This window comes from Entelurus aequoreus, linkage group LG06, assembly GCF_033978785.1.
Source record: "Entelurus aequoreus isolate RoL-2023_Sb linkage group LG06, RoL_Eaeq_v1.1, whole genome shotgun sequence".
In the NCBI taxonomy this organism is placed as follows: Eukaryota; Metazoa; Chordata; class Actinopteri; order Syngnathiformes; family Syngnathidae; genus Entelurus; species Entelurus aequoreus.
Genome location: NC_084736.1, coordinates 59,811,524 through 59,829,672, shown reverse-complemented (window position 1 = coordinate 59,829,672; position 18,149 = coordinate 59,811,524). Strand labels below are relative to the sequence as shown.

General features: G+C 39.2%; 1 protein-coding gene across 1 annotated transcript in view; it reads right to left on the bottom strand.

The window, feature by feature from the left end:
• Positions 1-18,149, bottom strand: part of hmcn2 (hemicentin 2) — a 185,769-nt gene that overhangs the window by 120,029 nt on the left and 47,591 nt on the right. Inside the window, exons 16-22 of the mRNA XM_062051110.1 lie at positions 17,938-18,132; positions 10,311-10,406; positions 10,103-10,230; positions 9,892-10,036; positions 9,540-9,652; positions 5,289-5,448; positions 5,043-5,202 (exon numbers count right to left, since the gene is read on the bottom strand). Coding sequence (XP_061907094.1) covers positions 5,043-5,202; positions 5,289-5,448; positions 9,540-9,652; positions 9,892-10,036; positions 10,103-10,230; positions 10,311-10,406; positions 17,938-18,132 — 997 coding nt within the window. The remainder of the gene's footprint in view (positions 1-5,042; positions 5,203-5,288; positions 5,449-9,539; positions 9,653-9,891; positions 10,037-10,102; positions 10,231-10,310; positions 10,407-17,937; positions 18,133-18,149) is intronic.

Here is an 18,149-nt window from a genome sequence, read left to right as displayed (position 1 = left end):
CCTCTATGTAGCTCTCCCTTAGACCTAGATTTCATACACTGACATCCTTCATCAAAAATCAACAGCAAGTTTGCAATTCCCCCTTCAAAACAAAAGTTTAGTAAAAACAGTCACCTTTGCGTCTTTGAGCTGTAATTTGACCCCCTTAACATGCTTCAAAACTCACCAAACTGGACACACACATCAGGACTGGCGAAAATTGCGATCTAATAAAAAAACCAAACACCAAAACTCAAAATTGCGCTCTAGCGCCTTCTAGGAAGAAAACACAGACAAAACTGCTCCTCGGAAGAAAACAGACAAAACTGCCTGTAACTTCCAGTAGGAATGTCGTAGAGACATGAAACAAAAACCTCTATGCAGGTCTCACTTAGACCTAGATTTCATACACTGACATTCTTCAGCAAAAATCAACAGGAAGTTTGCAATTCCCCCTTCAAAACAAAAGTTTAGTAAAAACAGTCACCTTTGCCTCTTTGAGCTGTAATTTGACCCCCTTAACATGCTTCAAAACTCACCAAACTGGACACACACATCAGGACTGGCGAAAATTGCGATCTAATAAAAAAACCAAACCCCAAAACTCAAAATTGCGCTCTAGCGCCCCCTAGGAAGAAAACACAGACAAAACTGCTCCTAGGAAGAAAACACAGACAAAACTGCCTGTAACTTCCAGTAGGAATGTCGTAGAGACATGAAACAAAAACCTCTATGTAGCTCTCCCTTAGACCTAGATTTCATACACTGACATCCTTCATCAAAAATCAACAGCAAGTTTGCAATTCCCCCTTCAAAACAAAAGTTTAGTAAAAACAGTCACCTTTGCGTCTTTGAGCTGTAATTTGACCCCCTTAACATGCTTCAAAACTCACCAAACTGGACACACACATCAGGACTGGCAAAAATTGCGATCTAATAAAAAAACCAAACACCAAAACTCAAAATTGCGCTCTAGCGCCTTCTAGGAAGAAAACACAGACAAAACTGCTCCTCGGAAGAAAACATAGACAAAACTGCCTGTAACTTCCAGTAGGAATGTCGTAGAGACATGAAAAAAAAACCTCTATGCAGGTCTCACTTAGACCTAGATTTCATACACTGACATTCTTCAGCAAAAATCAACAGGAAGTTTGCAATTCCCCCTTCAAAACAAAAGTTTAGTAAAAACAGTCACCTTTGCCTCTTTGAGCTGTAATTTGACCCCCTTAACATGCTTCAAAACTCACCAAACTGGACACACACATCAGGACTGGCGAAAATTGCGATCTAATAAAAAAACCAAACCCCATAACTCAAAATTGCGCTCTAGCGCCCTCTAGGAAGAAAACACAGACAAAACTGCTCCTAGGAAGAAAACACAGACAAAACTGCCTGTAACTTCCAGTAGGAATGTCGTAGAGACATGAAACAAAAACCTCTATGTAGCTCTCACTTAGACCTAGATTTCATACACTGACATCCTTCATCAAAAATCAACAGCAAGTTTGCAATTCCCCCTTCAAAACAAAAGTTTAGTAAAAACAGTCACCTTTGCCTCTTTGAGCTGTAATTTGACCCCCTTAACATGCTTCAAAACTCACCAAACTGGACACACACATCAGGACTAGCAAAAATTGCAATCTAATAAAAAAAACAAACCCCAAAACTCAAAATTGCGCTCTAGCGCCCCCTAGGAAGAAAACACAGACAAAACTGCTCCTAGGAAGAAAACACAGACAAAACTGCCTGTAACTTCCAGTAGGAATGTCGTAGAGACATGAAACAAAAACCTCTATGTAGCTCTCACTTACACTTAGATTTCATACACTGACATCCTTCATCAAAAATCAACAGCAAGTTTGCAATTCCCCCTTCAAAACAAAAGTTTAGTAAAAACAGTCACCTTTGCCTCTTTGAGCTGTAATTTGACCCCCTTAACATGCTTCAAAACTCACCAAACTGGACACACACATCAGGACTGGCGAAAATTGCAATCTAATAAAAAAACCAAACCCCAAAACTCAAAATTGCGCTCTAGCGCCCCCTAGGAAGAAAACACAGACAAAACTGCTCCTAGGAAGAAAACAGACAAAACTGCCTGTAACTTCCAGTAAGAATGTCGTAGAGACATGAAACAAAAACCTCTATGTAGCTCTCACTTAGACCTAGATTTCATACACTGACATCCTTCATCAAAAATCAACAGCAAGTTTGCAATTCCCCCTTCAAAACAAAAGTTTAGTAAAAACAGTCACCTTTGCCTCTTTGAGCTGTAATTTGACCCCCTTAACATGCTTCAAAACTCACCAAACTGGACACACACATCAGGACTGACGAAAATTGCGATCTAATAAAAAAACCAAACACCAAAACTCAAAATTGCGCTCTAGCGCCTTCTAGGAAGAAAACACAGACAAAACTGCTCCTAGGAAGAAAACACAGACAAAACTGCCTCTAACTTCCAGTAGGAATGTCGTAGAAACATGAAACAAAAACCTCTATGTAGCTCTCACTTAGACCTAGATTTCATACACTGACATTCTTCAGCAAAATTCAACAGGAAGTTTGCAATTCCCCCTTCAAAACAAAAGTTTAGTAAAAACAGTCACCTTTGCCTCTTTGAGCTGTAATTTGACCCCCTTAACATGCTTCAAAACTCACCAAACTGGACACACACATCAGGATTGGCGAAAATTGCGATCTAATAAAAAAACCAAACCCCAAAACTCAAAATTGCGCTCTAGCGCCCCCTAGGAAGAAAACACAGACAAAACTGCTCCTAGGAAGAAAACACAGACAAAACTGCCTGTAACTTCCAGTAGGAATGTTGTAGAGACATGAAACAAAAACCTCTATGTAGCTCTCCCTTAGACCTAGATTTCATACACTGACATCCTTCATCAAAAATCAACAGCAAGTTTGCAATTCCCCCTTCAAAACAAAAGTTTAGTAAAAACAGTCACCTTTGCGTCTTTGAGCTGTAATTTGACCCCCTTAACATGCTTCAAAACTCACCAAACTGGACACACACATCAGGACTGGCGAAAATTGCGATCTAATAAAAAAACCAAACACCAAAACTCAAAATTGCGCTCTAGCGCCTTCTAGGAAGAAAACACAGACAAAACTGCTCCTCGGAAGAAAACACAGACAAAACTGCCTGTAACTTCCAGTACGAATGTCGTAGAGACATGAAACAAAAACCTCTATGCAGGTCTCACTTAGACCTAGATTTCATACACTGACATTCTTCAGCAAAAATCAACAGGAAGTTTGCAATTCCCCCTTCAAAACAAAAGTTTAGTAAAAACAGTCACCTTTGCCTCTTTGAGCTGTAATTTGACCCCCTTAACATGCTTCAAAACTCACCAAACTGGACACACACATCAGGACTGGCGAAAATTGCGATCTAATAAAAAAACCAAACCCCATAACTCAAAATTGCGCTCTAGCGCCCTCTAGGAAGAAAACACAGACAAAACTGCTCCTAGGAAGAAAACACAGACAAAACTGCCTGTAACTTCCAGTAGGAATGTCGTAGAGACATGAAACAAAAACCTCTATGTAGCTCTCACTTAGACCTAGATTTCATACACTGACATCCTTCATCAAAAATCAACAGCAAGTTTGCAATTCCCCCTTCAAAACAAAAGTTTAGTAAAAACAGTCACCTTTGCCTCTTTGAGCTGTAATTTGACCCCCTTAACATGCTTCAAAACTCACCAAACTGGACACACACATCAGGACTAGCAAAAATTGCAATCTAATAAAAAAAACAAACCCCAAAACTCAAAATTGCGCTCTAGCGCCCCCTAGGAAGAAAACACAGACAAAACTGCTCCTAGGAAGAAAACACAGACAAAACTGCCTGTAACTTCCAGTAGGAATGTCGTAGAGACATGAAACAAAAACCTCTATGTAGCTCTCACTTAGACTTAGATTTCATACACTGACATCCTTCATCAAAAATCAACAGCAAGTTTGCAATTCCCCCTTCAAAACAAAAGTTTAGTAAAAACAGTCACCTTTGCCTCTTTGAGCTGTAATTTGACCCCCTTAACATGCTTCAAAACTCACCAAACTGGACACACACATCAGGACTGGCGAAAATTGCGATCTAATAAAAAAAAAAAAAAACCAAAACTCAAAATTGCGCTCTAGCGCCCTCTAGGAAGAAAACACAGACAAAACTGCTCCTCGGAAGAAAACAGACAAAACTGCCTGTAACTTCCAGTAGGAATGTCGTAGAGACATGAAACAAAAACCTCTATGCAGGTCTCACTTAGACCTAGATTTCATACACTGACATCTTTCAGCATAAAATCAACAGGAAGTTTTCAATTCCCCCTTCAAAACAAAAGTTTAGTAAAAACAGTCACCTTTGCCTCTTTGAGCTGTAATTTGACCCCCTTAACATGCTTCAAAACTCACCAAACTGGACACGCACATCAGGACTGGCGAAAATTGCGATCTAATAAAAAAACCAAACGCCAAAACTCAAAATTGCGCTCTAGCGCCCTCTAGGAAGAAAACACAGACAAAACTGCTCCTCGGAAGAAAACACAGACAAAACTGCCTGTAACTTCCAGTAGGAATGTCGTAGAGACATGAAACAAAAACCTCTATGCAGGTCTCACTTAGACCTAGATTTCCTACACTGACATCTTTCAGCATAAAATCAACAGGAAGTTTGCAATTCCCCCTTCAAAACAAAAGTTGTGTAAAAACAAGTCACCTTTTTTCAAACATTACCTCCTCTGAGCGCGTTTGTCGTGTCGGCTTCAAACTAGCACAGGAGAGAGATTGAACCCTTCTGATTAAAAGTTGATGAGTTTTAATTACTGCTCCGGTTTGGATTTTATGTGCCGTCAAAGTCGGTCCCGCCCATCGCTGCTTGCAGCTTTAATTTGACTTGTTTTGGAAAGTCTTGACAAGCCAAATTTTCTTGTTCTATTGGCAGATAATTTTGCTTAGTTCAAGTAAAATACCCCTAATTTTTGTTTTGTTTTTTTCTTGTTTTTGAACACTGACTTTTTGCAGTGTGCTGTGAGCCTTTCACTTACCCAGCTGTGACCGGAGGGATGGGATGCCCATTTCTGCTCCACGTGACGAGTGGAGACGGACTCCCTTGGGCCTCACAAGGCAGAACTACCTCAGTTCCCACTTCTGCTACCATTTTTACTGTTCTGTCATGGCTACTCACTCCCATTATCTCAGGCATGGCTGGGAAGATTGGGGGGGGGGGGGGAGAGAGAGAGTGAGTAAGCGTTCATGGAAACTGCTGTTAGTGAGACATGTGTTTGCCGTACTGTTAACACTCAGCTGGATTTCTCGACTGGCGTAACCCACAGAGCTGGAGGCGGTGCAGACGTATATTCCCGCATCGTCAGTGGTGGGGTGGGGGATGTGGAGGTATCCGTTCGGGTCAGCCTGAAGCGAGGCACTGTCCCGAGGCAGAGGTTGTCTTCCCTGAAGCGAGAGCAGGCATTAAAGCAGAATGTACTGTATCTGTCCACACATGAGAGCGCAGGGACACTGAGATTCACTTCAGGTTAACAGCCAAACCTTTGATGTCTAATATAATTACAAAGCCCCCCTTTAACCCACTCTCTATCCCCAGTACGAAACACACATGAATGTAGCTCGCCGCATTTGCACTTGCTTTGAACATTAAATAGCTTTTACAGATTCATGCTTATCTGGCAAGAAAAACAAGCGTGCAGTACTCTGCTGAAATTGTTTAGGGAAAAAGCAATGGGGAATATACATTTGGCTCAAAGCCCCGGCATGTAAGTGGCATTTACAAGTACAGGAAAGCGTTCATGCTTTACACATTAGAAAGCACTATATAAGCAAATGATAGCAATGGTAAGCAAACAGAACAGAGCTGAACAAGCTGTAATAATTGGTGCAAGGAGAACCATAAACCGTGCATGTCTGAGGACGGGGGAAACAAAAACAAATGCGCCTTCATTAGGGCGAGACTTGACGAGAATACCTTTCTGAGGATGCTGGACTGTGCATACTAAGAACTGGTCAAATATTTCATATGTGTAACTGTATATTCATTCATTAGCAATTAATGATTTCATGTCAATACATTTCAAGGATTAAATCCATTGTATGTCATCTCAAGACCACTAACATTATTATAGTAGACAATATATACCAGGGATATTCACTTAAATCAGGGGATCTTAAGCTTTTTGACCTCAGGGCCCAACTTTTCTACAACAAAGGGGACCACTCAAATGTTAACACTGACATAGTACACTGCAAAAACTGAAATCTAAGTAAGATGAAATATCTCAAATAAGGGTGATATTTGCTTATTTTCTGTCTGATAAGATAATTCTTCTCACTAAGCAGATTCTATGTGAGAGTGTTTTACTTGTTTTAAGTGTTTTGGTCCTAAATTATCTCAGTAAGAGAGTTGCTAAGATTGTATGACCTACATTACCGTTCAAAAGTTTGGGGTCACATTGAAATGTCCTTATTTTTGAAGGAAAAGCACTGTACTTTTCAATGAAGATAACTTTAAACTAGTCTTAACTTTAAAGAAATACACTCTATACATTGCTAATGTGGTAAATGACTATTCTAGCTGCAAATGTCTGGTTTTGGTGCAATATCTACATAGGTGTATAGAGGCCCATTTCCAGCAACTATCACTCCAGTGTTCTAATGGTACAATGTGTTTGCTCATTGGCTCAGAAGGCTAATTGATGATTAGAAAACCCTTGTGCAATCATGTTCACACATCTGAAAACAGTTTAGCTCGTTACAGAAGCTACAAAACTGACCTTCCTTTGAGCAGATTGAGTTTCTGGAGCATCACATTTGTGGGGTCAATTAAACGCTCAAAATGGCCAGAAAAAGAGAACTTTCATCTGAAACTGGACAGTCTATTCTTGTTCTTAGAAATGAAGGCTAATCCACAAAATTGTTTGGGTGACCCCAAACTTTTGAACGGTAGTGTATATTGAGTAAAACATGCTTGAAACTAGAATATCAACTGTTGCAAAGCTGTGTCGTCAACACTCATAAGTATAAAACTACTTTTTCAAAGTAATAATTTCTTATTTCAAGCATGAAAAAAAAAATCATGACTTTGACACAATTGTGTCTCATAATTAAAACAGATGACAGCCAAATGGACTTTGCAGTTTTATTTTCAATGAAACAAGAGAAAATACGTACTGATATAGTAGTACAGTTGGCACAGTACAGTAAACTGACAGTTAATATTTAAACATTTAACATGTGACATTTCAAACAATTTTGAACAGAAATAGTTCATGCACATTCAGATAAATTCTTCAAAATTACAGTTTAAAAAAATTTGGCCGGGGGCCGGGCTGTATATATGCGCACTAATTGACTGAAAGAGGGCGCACTTGGTGCGATGATGTCATGTTATCGATGGAAAAATGCATTTTAGACCATATGATTTGCCTGAGCGGCTAGGAGACCCCGAGAGTAACAAGCGGTTGCCTTGTTGCCTTTCCATTAAGAACAATAAATTAGTTTTTAGTATAAATTTGCTGGTTTTAAGAAATGTAATTGCCGAGCGCATATCATTATGTCAAGATAATGGCACTAGCATTTACTTAATTTAAGAACATTTTTCAACATATTGAGCAAAAAGGTGTCTTTTTTTTTCTACCAAGAAAAGTGCACTTGTTATTAGTGAGAATATACTTATTTTAAGGTATTTTTGGGTTCATTGAGGTTAGCTAATTTTACTTGTTTTAGAAAGTCTTGACAAGCCAAATATTCTTGTTCTATTGGCAGATAATTTTGCTTAGTTCAAATAAAATACCCCTCATATTTGTATTTTTTTTTCTTGTTTTTGAACACTGACTTTTTGCAGTGTAATATTACTCTTGGTTTTAATCATATTCATTAACTAGATAAGGCAAGTCCTGAAGGAATTGCGTGTGAATGCTCCAATGCTGAAGTTGTACTGAAATGCTGACAGACTGTAGTATGAATGTAAGAATAGTTTGAATGTTGGAATGATTTGAATATTGAAGAGTTTGTTTGAATTTCCAGGAAAAACGGAATTTGGTTTGGAACTTGGGAAAGTCTATGTTGGAATGGTTTGAATAAGTTGAAAAATGTGCGAATTGTGAAAGTTTAAAAAATGGACAATTCAGTTTGAATGGGGAAAATGTCCCTGAAAGCTGGGAATTCTTGGAAATGCGGGAATTTTTTAAATTGTTGAAGGAGAGCACACCATTTTGAACAGGCTGAATATTTTGGAGTTGGAACGGTTTGAATCGGATGGAAAATGTGGGAATTGTGGAACTTTGAAAAATGTCCCATTGGTTTAAGTTGGAATTCCCCCCAAATTTGGGAATTTCGGTAAAAGCGGGAATTTTTTTGAAAATGGTAAAAAAAAAACTTCAATAGTCTGAATGAGTCGAAATGGTTGGTGTTGAAATTTTTCAAATCGGTCGAGAAATGTTGAATTGAGAAATGGTATTACAGAATTCCTGGAATTTAAAAAAAAAAAACGGGAATTTTTCCTGTTCAAAAAACAACTTGTTTTTTTGTCCTAATTAAGAGGAATGTTTTGACTGTAGAACGGTTGAAGTGGGTTGAAAAATGTAGGAGGAGTAGTCGCCAGAAAAAAGGGTGGAACTAGGGCTTTGGAAAAACAGGAAATTCTGGAAAATCCTGGAATTTTTTTTAACTTGGAAAAAGGGTATTTTGAATGTCCAGGATGGTGGAATGTGTTGAAGGTGAAATGCTTTGAATTGGTTGCAAAATGTGGAAATGGCGGAAGTTTGAAATATGGCCCATTCATTTTGAATGGGAAAAATGTCCCGGGAAACCTGGAATTCTGGGAAATCTGGGAATTTTTGGAATTTTTCAAGGGAAAGCCCGCGATTCCCGAATGGGCTGAACAGTTTAAAGTTGGAACGGTTTGAATTGGGTGAAAAATGTGGAAGGTAGAGCACGGCAAAATCTGGAGAAGAAGAAGAAGAAGAAGTTGAAGAAGTTTAATAAATAGATGTATTTTGGTGTAGAAAACCATATGTGTGAATGCTTTGGAGCAGTGAGCAGCAGCGGTGGCCGCACTCGGGAATCATTTTAGTGATTTAACCCCCAATTCTAACCCTTGATGTTGAGTGCCAAGCAGGGAGGTAATGGGTCCCATTTTTATAGTCTTTGGTATGACTCGGCCGGGGTTTGAACTCACGACCTACCGATCTCAGGGTGGACACCAAGATGGATGCGTAGAAAGATAGATGGATGGAAAGATAGATGATATGTTTTGTGCAACTAAAAGTATATAGACGTGTATTAAATAAGGGAAACAATTTCCATATCTATTCTTTATGTTGTATATATTTCAAATGATTTGACTATTCATTTACTTTTGTAACAAATTTGTTCATTTGTAAGGGTATGTTCTGGGCTTCCTTCATAATAATTATCCACCCATCCATTAAAATTGATTAAAATGAAATGAATCAAAATGTTAACTTCTCTCCATAATGTCGGGGTATTTTGCAGGCCGTAATAAGCATTATTATGAGACTACGACCTACCTTGGACCAGGCCACAGTTGGCTTGGGAACGCCGCTTGTCTCGCATGATAATGTGATGGCTACACCTTCATTGGCTATGTAGCGGTAGGGCCCGGCGTTGATCTCGGGGGGCACTGGGAAAGAAGAAGGCCACAAAGCACAGCTGACTATTTGTCAGGCCCACAGAATTATCGCTGGCCTTAGAAGGCTGACTGTTTCGGCACTCCAGGCATTTCTTCATTACAAACTGATGATGAACCATAATCTGGCTCGTCTGTCATTACGCTTTCATGAGCCGAATGGAAGTCTCTCACCACTGGCAGCAGGTGGTCATGTCACTGACATTGACTTCAGAAAAACGAGGACGACTTACCATGCACCTCAAGGCTCGCTGTGATGTTCATGGAGCCGACTACGTTCACCGCCGTACACACGTATGTCCCAGCATCCTCTGGGACGGGTCTCTCAATGTGCAAACTTCCATCACTCCTCACAAACATTTTCCCATTCAGCGGAACCTTTGCGGAGGGAAGAAGTTCACAGTCACAGAAAAACAAATATGAAGAGACTTTAGCCAGACTTACAGGTTTTCCATTTTTTGACCAGTGTCTTTCTGGTAGAGGTATCCCATCCAAGAGCATACAAGGGATACTCAAAGATTGACCAATGGCAGTGGTGATGATAGGGGCACCTTGAGCTAAGAGAGGGGGCTCTGCAAATAATGGAGGAATACACATTAGGTACCGAGAAGCGTCAATATCAGAGGGAATAGCATGTCTTGATCAAGCCTACCTAGTCCAGTGACACTAACTCTGGCCTCGGTTGTGATGCTTCCGAACTGGTTCTTGGCCTCACAGATGTAGAGCCCTTCATCATCCAGCCAGACACCTGAAGTAAATTTCAACATAATTAATTCAACATTCAACAAATAATAACATAAGAAATTAAAGAGATGGTTTGACAAAAGCAGACTAGCTTTTAATCTCAGTACAACTAGAATAATGCAATTTTTGTAACAGTAGAAGAGAAAGTCAAATCAAATCAAATCAAATCAACTTTATTTATAAAGCACATTTAAAATGTACCACAGGGGTAGCCAAAGTGCTGTACAATGGGCAGGTTAAAAGATAATACGAGAACCGAGCAAACACAACACAACACAAACAGAACACGATAAAAAATAAATAAATAAAACATAAAAACAAAAACATAAAAACAGGTTCACAGCAGGTGTATTATGGGGCGCCAATGCAGGATGGATATCACTCAGTGTTAAAAGCCATGGAATAAAAGTACACTACCGTTCAAAAGTTTGGGGTCACCCAAACAAGTTTGTGGAATAGCCTTCATTTCTAAGAACAAGAATAGACTGTCGAGTTTCAGATGAAAGTTCTCTTTTTCTGGCCATTTTGAGCGTTTAATTGACCCCACAAATGTGATGCTCCAGAAACTCAATCTGCTCAAAGGAAGGTCAGTTTTGTAGCTTCTGTAAGGAGCTAAACTGTTTTCAGATGTGTGAACATGATTGCACAAGGGTTTTCTGATCATCAATTAGCCTTCTGAGCCAATGAGCAATCACATTGTACCATTAGAACACTGGAGTGATAGTTGCTGGAAATGGGTTTCTATACACCTATGTAGATATTGCACCAAAAACCAGACATTTGCAGCTAGAATAGTCATTTACCACATTAGCAATCTATAGAGTGTATTTCTTTAAAGTTAAGACTAGTTTAAAGTTATCTTCATTGAAAAGTACAGTGCTTTTCCTTCAAAAATAAGGACATTTCAATGTGACCCCAAACTTTTGAACGGTAGTGTATGTTTTTAAGAGATATTTAAAAACAGGAAGAGAGGAAGCTTGTCTAACACTCAGAGGTAGGTCGTTCCAGAGCTTGGGAGCAGCAGCGGCGAAAGCTCTGTCACCTCTAAGCTTCAGCCTTGTGTCAGGGACCGTCAGTAGCAGCTGATCGGCTGATCTTAGGGATCGGGTGGGGCTGAAGGAGGTCGGAGAGATATGTTGGCGCAAGGTTGTTTAGACATTTAAAAATGTAAAAACTAATAGCTGGAGTAGATATTGACAGAGCGAAAGAAAGCAATTTTTTTGGAGTAATAATAGATGATACAATGAACTGGGAATCTCGTATAAAAAATTTACAACTTAAAGTGGCAAAAATATTTCAATAATAAATAAGGCAAAACATGTTCTTGACCAAAAATCACTTCATATTCTCTACTGCCCGCTAGTGTTACCATATCTGAGTTACCGTGAAGAAATATGGGGAAATAACCACAAAAGTACACTTCATTCATTAACCGTGTTACAAAAAAGATCAGTTAGAACAGTGGTTCTTAACCTGGGTTCGATCGAACCCTAGGGGTTCGGTGAGTCGGCCTCAGGTGTTCGGCGGACCCTCCGCCGCGGAGGTCGAGACACACCCGACTCATCGTGTAGATAAAGACTTCTCCCTATCGGCGTATTATGGATATGGCAACAGTTGAAGTCACACTGATTTGTTGTGAGTTCATGCACTGTGTTGGTTTTGTTCTTTGAACAAGGGGATGTTCATGCATGGTTCATTTTGTGCACTGGAAAAAAAACCATATAACTTTGTCTTGAATTTGAAAACATATATATATATATATATATATATTTCATTAAAGAAGGGTTCGGTGAATGCGCTTATGAAGCTGGTGGGGTTCGGTACCTCCAACAAGGTTAAGAACCACTGAGTTAGAATAATACATAATGTTGGATATAGAGAACATACAATCTGTTTATTTGAGTCAAACATATTAAAATGTAACCTGCATTTGCAGGTGTAGCACCCTGAAACTAGAGTTGGATGTAAAATCTAAAGTTGTATTATGATGCATAAATAGAATAATACTTATTCAGTTTTTTGTTAAATGTATTATGTAATGTTCTTCATTTTTCATATTCATTTCCATGTATGATTGGTTATGAGTATTGGGAAGGGGAGCTGCGTCATTTCTTAGGTTATGTGTGTAAAGCGCATGCTCGGGAAGGAAACAGGAAGTGGAACTGTGATAGCGGGGAAAAGGATATCAGAAAATGCCTGTAATATGAACCGTGGGTTTCTTGAATAAATATTGCACCGAAGAGATTACGTTTTGTCATTTTAGGGGTGTAACACAAACAGCAAAAACTATGCACAAAGCAAACTATAATCTGCTACCCAAGAACATACAACACTTCTTCTCAACAAAAGTGGAGGAATATAACCTTAGAGGAAAATGAAACCTAAACATTTGTATGCACGTACAACACTTAAAACGTTTAGTATATCAATATGTGGGATTAAATTATGGAATGATTTAAGCAAAGAAGTCCACCAATGTAAAAGCCAGTATCTGTGATGGTATGAGGGTGTATCAGTGCCCAAGGCATGGTTAACTTTCACATCTGTGAAGGCACCATTAATGCTGAAAGGTACATACATCCAAGCAACGTTATCATGGACGCCCCTGCTTATTTCAGCAAGACAATGCCAAGCCACATTCTGCAACAGTGTGGCTTTGTAGTAAAAAAGTGCGGGTACTAGACTGGGTTTGCCTGTAGTCCAGACCTGTCTCCCATTGAAAATGTGTGGCCCAATATGAAGCGTAAAATACCACAACGGAGACCCCCGGACTGTTGAACAATTTGAGCTGTACATCAAGCAAGAATGGGAAAAAATTCCACTTGAAAAGCTTCAAAAATTGGTCTCCTCAGTTCCCAAACGTTTACTGAGTGTTGTTAAAAGGTAAGGTCATGTAACACAGTGGTAAAAATGCCCCTGTGCCAACTTTTTTGGAATGTGTTGCTGCCATTTAATTCTAAGTTATGGATTATTTGCCAAAAAAATTAAATTTCTCAGTTCGAACATTAAATATTTTGTCTTTGCGGTCAATTCAATTGAATATAAGTTGAAAAGGATTTGCAAATCATTGTATTCTGTTTTTATTTATGAATAACGCAACATGCCAACCTCACTGGTTTTGGGTTTTGTACTATTATGATCCAGTTTAAGAGGCTGTTCAAGCTAAAAAATATTTACAAAGTACGAGGAAGAAGAATTCTACTAGACATCTTGAATTTGATTCAAAATAAGATATTATTCACCTCATTATGTGAATCATAACTGACGGAACTATTTGTTTTAAGAGAACTGTTCTAATTAGAATTATTTATATTTATTATTTAGGTTAGGGATAAGGTTAAAGTTTTCATTGTATATTAGTGCGACCCCCCCCCCCCCTTTTTTTTTAAGGGGATGGGCAATATGTGCATTCGTATAGTTAGGAGGAGATGCCTCATTCAGCGCAAAAAAATCGTCTGGTTTGAGCCAGGTTTCGCTGAGACCAATGACGTTAAGATTGTTGTCTCTAATGACCTCATTAACTAATAACGTTTTGGGAGACAGTGATCTTATATTTAAAAAGCCCATATTATAGGTAGTGGGCTGTTTTGAGGAGTTTTTGTTGAAATTATCCGTAGTAGCAATATTAATAATTATATATTATATATTATATATTACAGCTTGTTGCTGAGATGTTATGACCTATATTGAGTAAAACATGCTTGAAACTAGAATATCAACTGTTGCAAAGCTGTGTCATCAACACTCAAAAGTATAAAACTACTTTTTTAAAGTAATAATTTCTTATTTCAAGCATGTAAAAAAAAAAAAATCATGACTTTGACACAATTGTGTCTCATATTAAAACAGATGACAGCCAAATGGACTTTGCTGTTTTATTTTCAATGAAACAATAGAAAATACATACTCATATAGTAGTGCAGTTGTTATTAGTGAGAAAATACTTATTTTAAAAGTATTTTTGGGTTCATTGAGGTTAGCTAATTAGGGACCGATTCCCTTTGGGACAGAGGACCCTATTGAATTTTTAGCGTTTTATTATTATACCGCCGCCTCTTTGAGCTGTAATTTGACCCCCTTAACATGCTTCAAAACTCACCAAATTGGACACACACACCAGGACTGGCAAAAATTGCGATCTAATCAAAAAATCAAACCCCAAAACTCAACATTGCGCTTTAGCGCCCCCTAGGAAGAAAACACAGACAAAACTGCCTCTAACTCCCAGTAGGAATGTTGTAGAGACATGAAACAAAAACCTCTATGTAGGTCTCACTTAGACCTAGATTTCATACACCGACAACCCCCAGCAAAAATCAACAGGAAGTTTGCAATTCCCCCTTCAAAACAAAAGTTGTGTAAAAACAGTCACCTTTTTTCAAACATTATATCCTCTGAGCGCGTTTGTCGTGTCGGCTTCAAATTAGCACAGGAGAGAGATTGAACCCTTCTGATTAAAAGTTGATGAACGAGTTTTAATTGCTGCTCCGGTTTGGATTTTATGAGCCCTCAAAGTCGGTCCCGTCCATCGCTGCTTGCAGCTTTAATTTTACTTGTTTTGGAAAGTCTTGACAAGCCAAATTTTCTTGTTCTATTGGCAGATAATTTTGCTTAGTTCAAATAAAATACCCCAAATTTTCGTATTTTTTTTCCTTGTTTTTGAACACTGACTGTTTGCAGTGCATGAATGCGGACACTTCATACAGAACAACAGAGCACCCTCTGCACAGTGGAGATAAGCAGCAAGCCTACATCGGGAGAGAAAACAAGTCGTCGCTTCAATAACAAGTGGTCTTATTGGTTTGACTGCGCTGTAATTAGGTGTTAAAAATAGAAACTAACGGGATTAATGGGTTCGGCTGTGCCGTCAGTGAGCTGACACATGTCTCACTCAGTCATGCCGGAAGATGAACATGTTATTCGGCTCATGTGCTCAGAAAAAAACGAGCCAAAGTTGAAACAGATGATGACAAGACATTTTAACTTTCAAGCAGTGGGAGTGCAGAGGCTGACAAACACTTTTCAAATAAATGCAGGAAGAACAATAAAGCCATACGCAGCACACCAGCCTCAAGATGTTTGACAGATGCCACAAACTGGATCCATCCAAGTGTAACAGAGGAAGCAGCCCATGCAAATGTCACCATTTTTCTCCACAATAGTCCACGACAATGATATTAATATTAATAGATTCAATTTATATAGCGCTTTTTTTTCTAGTGAATCAAAGCGTGTGACACTGATGAACCATAATTCATTCACTCCACATGGGGCGGACGGACGGAAACGTTACTGCCAATTTTCACCCACAACCTGTCTGGCCACCAGCAAACATTCATTATGTACGTGTCCATGCACTAAATTAGTCCAATTTCTGAAATAGTTTGGCTCTAAATAAGCCTCCTACAGCCCATGGAGACACCTTAATAATAATAAGCCAGATCTCTCGAGGCAAGGGATAAAACCTGCTCAGTGGCCTTGTGGTTAGGGCAGGGGTGTCAAACTCAAATACAGAGTGGGCCAAAATGTAAAACTGAACAAATTAACCTTTTAATAGGGACCCAAACAAGTTTTGCATTGTATATTGAACAAGCAAGGCTTATATAACTTTATAGTGACATGCAAAATCCAGTTTCAAATAATAATAATAATAATAATAATTAAAAAATATCAATGGCATATGAAATAAAATTTAAATACAATTTGAATGCCTCTTTTCTATTTGCAGCCTTCTGAGGTAAATATCAAAATAAACTTTTTCCACAGGCTAAAAATAAATTTAAAAATAAAATAACAATAATGAATGAATCAAACATTCAAGCCTTGAAGTAGCAAGAGAAAGTGCATGAATAAAACGTTAATTATTGCTCAGTTGGCTACACTGATTTGCTTTAACACTTAATATGGAACAAGCAACGCTTATATAACTTAATAGTGCAAAATCAACTTTCATAAAACAAACGAAAAAACATCAATGGTATATTAAAGGCCTACTGAAATGATTTTTTTAAATTTAAACAGGGATAGCAGATCCATTCTATGTGTCATACTTGATCATTTCGCGATATTGCCATATTTTTGCTGAAAGAATTTAGTAGAGAACATCGACGATAAAGTTCGTAACTTTTGGTCGCTGATAAAAAAAGCCTTGCCTGTACCGGAAGTAGCGTGACGTCGCAGGTTGAAGGGCTCCTCACATTTCCCCATTGTTTACACCAGCAGCGAGAGCGATTCGGATGATTACCCCATTAATTTGAGCGAGGATGAAAGATTTGTGGATGAGGAACGTGAGAGTGAAGGACTAGAGTGCAGTGTAGGACGTATCTTTTTTCGCTCTGACCGTAACTTAGGTAAAGGGGCTCATTGGATTCAACACTTTCTCCTTTTTCTATTGTGGATCACGGATTTGTATTTTAAACCACCTCGGATACTACATCCTCTTGAAAATGAGAGTCGAGAACGCGAAATGGACATTCACAGTGACTTTTATCTCCACGACAATACATCGGTGAAGCACTTTAGCTACGGAGCTAACGTGATAGCATCGTGCTTAAATGCAGATAGAAACAAAAGAAATAAGCCCCTGACTGGAAGGATAGACAGAAGATCAACAATACTACTATCAGGAGACACCGAACCAAACACTGGACCTGTAACCACACGGTTAATGCTGTGCCGCCTGTCGAAGCCTAGCAATGCTGTTGCTAATGAAGTCATTGAAGCTAACTTAGCTACGGGACCTTGTCAGAGCTATGATAAAAACATTAGCGCTCCACCTACGCCAGCCCTCATCTGCTCATCAACACCCGTGCTCACCTGCGTTCCAGCGATCGACGACGCGACGAAGGACTTCACCCGATCATCGATGCGGTCGGCGGCTAGCGTCGGATAGCGCGTCTGCTATCCAACTCAAAGTCCTCCTGGTTGTGTTGCTGCAGCCAGCCGCTAATACACCGATCCCACCTACAGCTTTCTTCTTTGCAGTCTCCATTGTTCATTAAACAAATTGCAAAAGATTCACCAACACAGATGTCCAGAATACTGTGGAATTTTGCGATGAAAACTGAGCTGTTTGTATTGTGATACAATGTGTCCGAATACTTCCGCTTCAACCCGTGACGTTCTTTAGCTACTCTATGGCTAGAAAATTAAGTACACTCCATAGGGTTAATAAACATTTAGTCCCAGGAGTACAAACGAGTTACAGCGGTCAAGATTAGTCATTTCTTCCAATACAATACATAAATGTCTTTGTGAGGGCTATTTAAATGTTGCAGCCCGCTGAATTTAGTTTGGTTTGGGTGTTAATCTCTCTCGAGGAGAGACTGGTGTGTTGTTTCCTTTAATGTTAATCATCTTACAATGTTATGCTGAGGTAAAGTCATAACAATTTTTTAGACAAATGTTACTATTTACAGTCACGGTGGAGAGTGGGCATGAAATATTTTCTTCTTCCTCGGGGGGGGGGCGTAACAGAAAATATATAAGAAGTACTAGTGGTCTAAGCCAACCGTAAAGTTCATGGGGCAACTCACTCTGAATTAGGAGGAATCCATTCTGCAGCTGCATTTTTCTACCGTGGGTCTCTTCCCTTGCGAGGATAGGTCTCCCGTCTTGTGCGTACCAGGTCAATGTCGGTCGCGGGAAACCTCGGGCCACGCACGGGAGGGTGATGTTCTCCCCTACATTAGCCGTCATGTCCACGGGGGCTTCAGAGAACAAAGGGCCCGCTGTGGAGAGAAGCCTG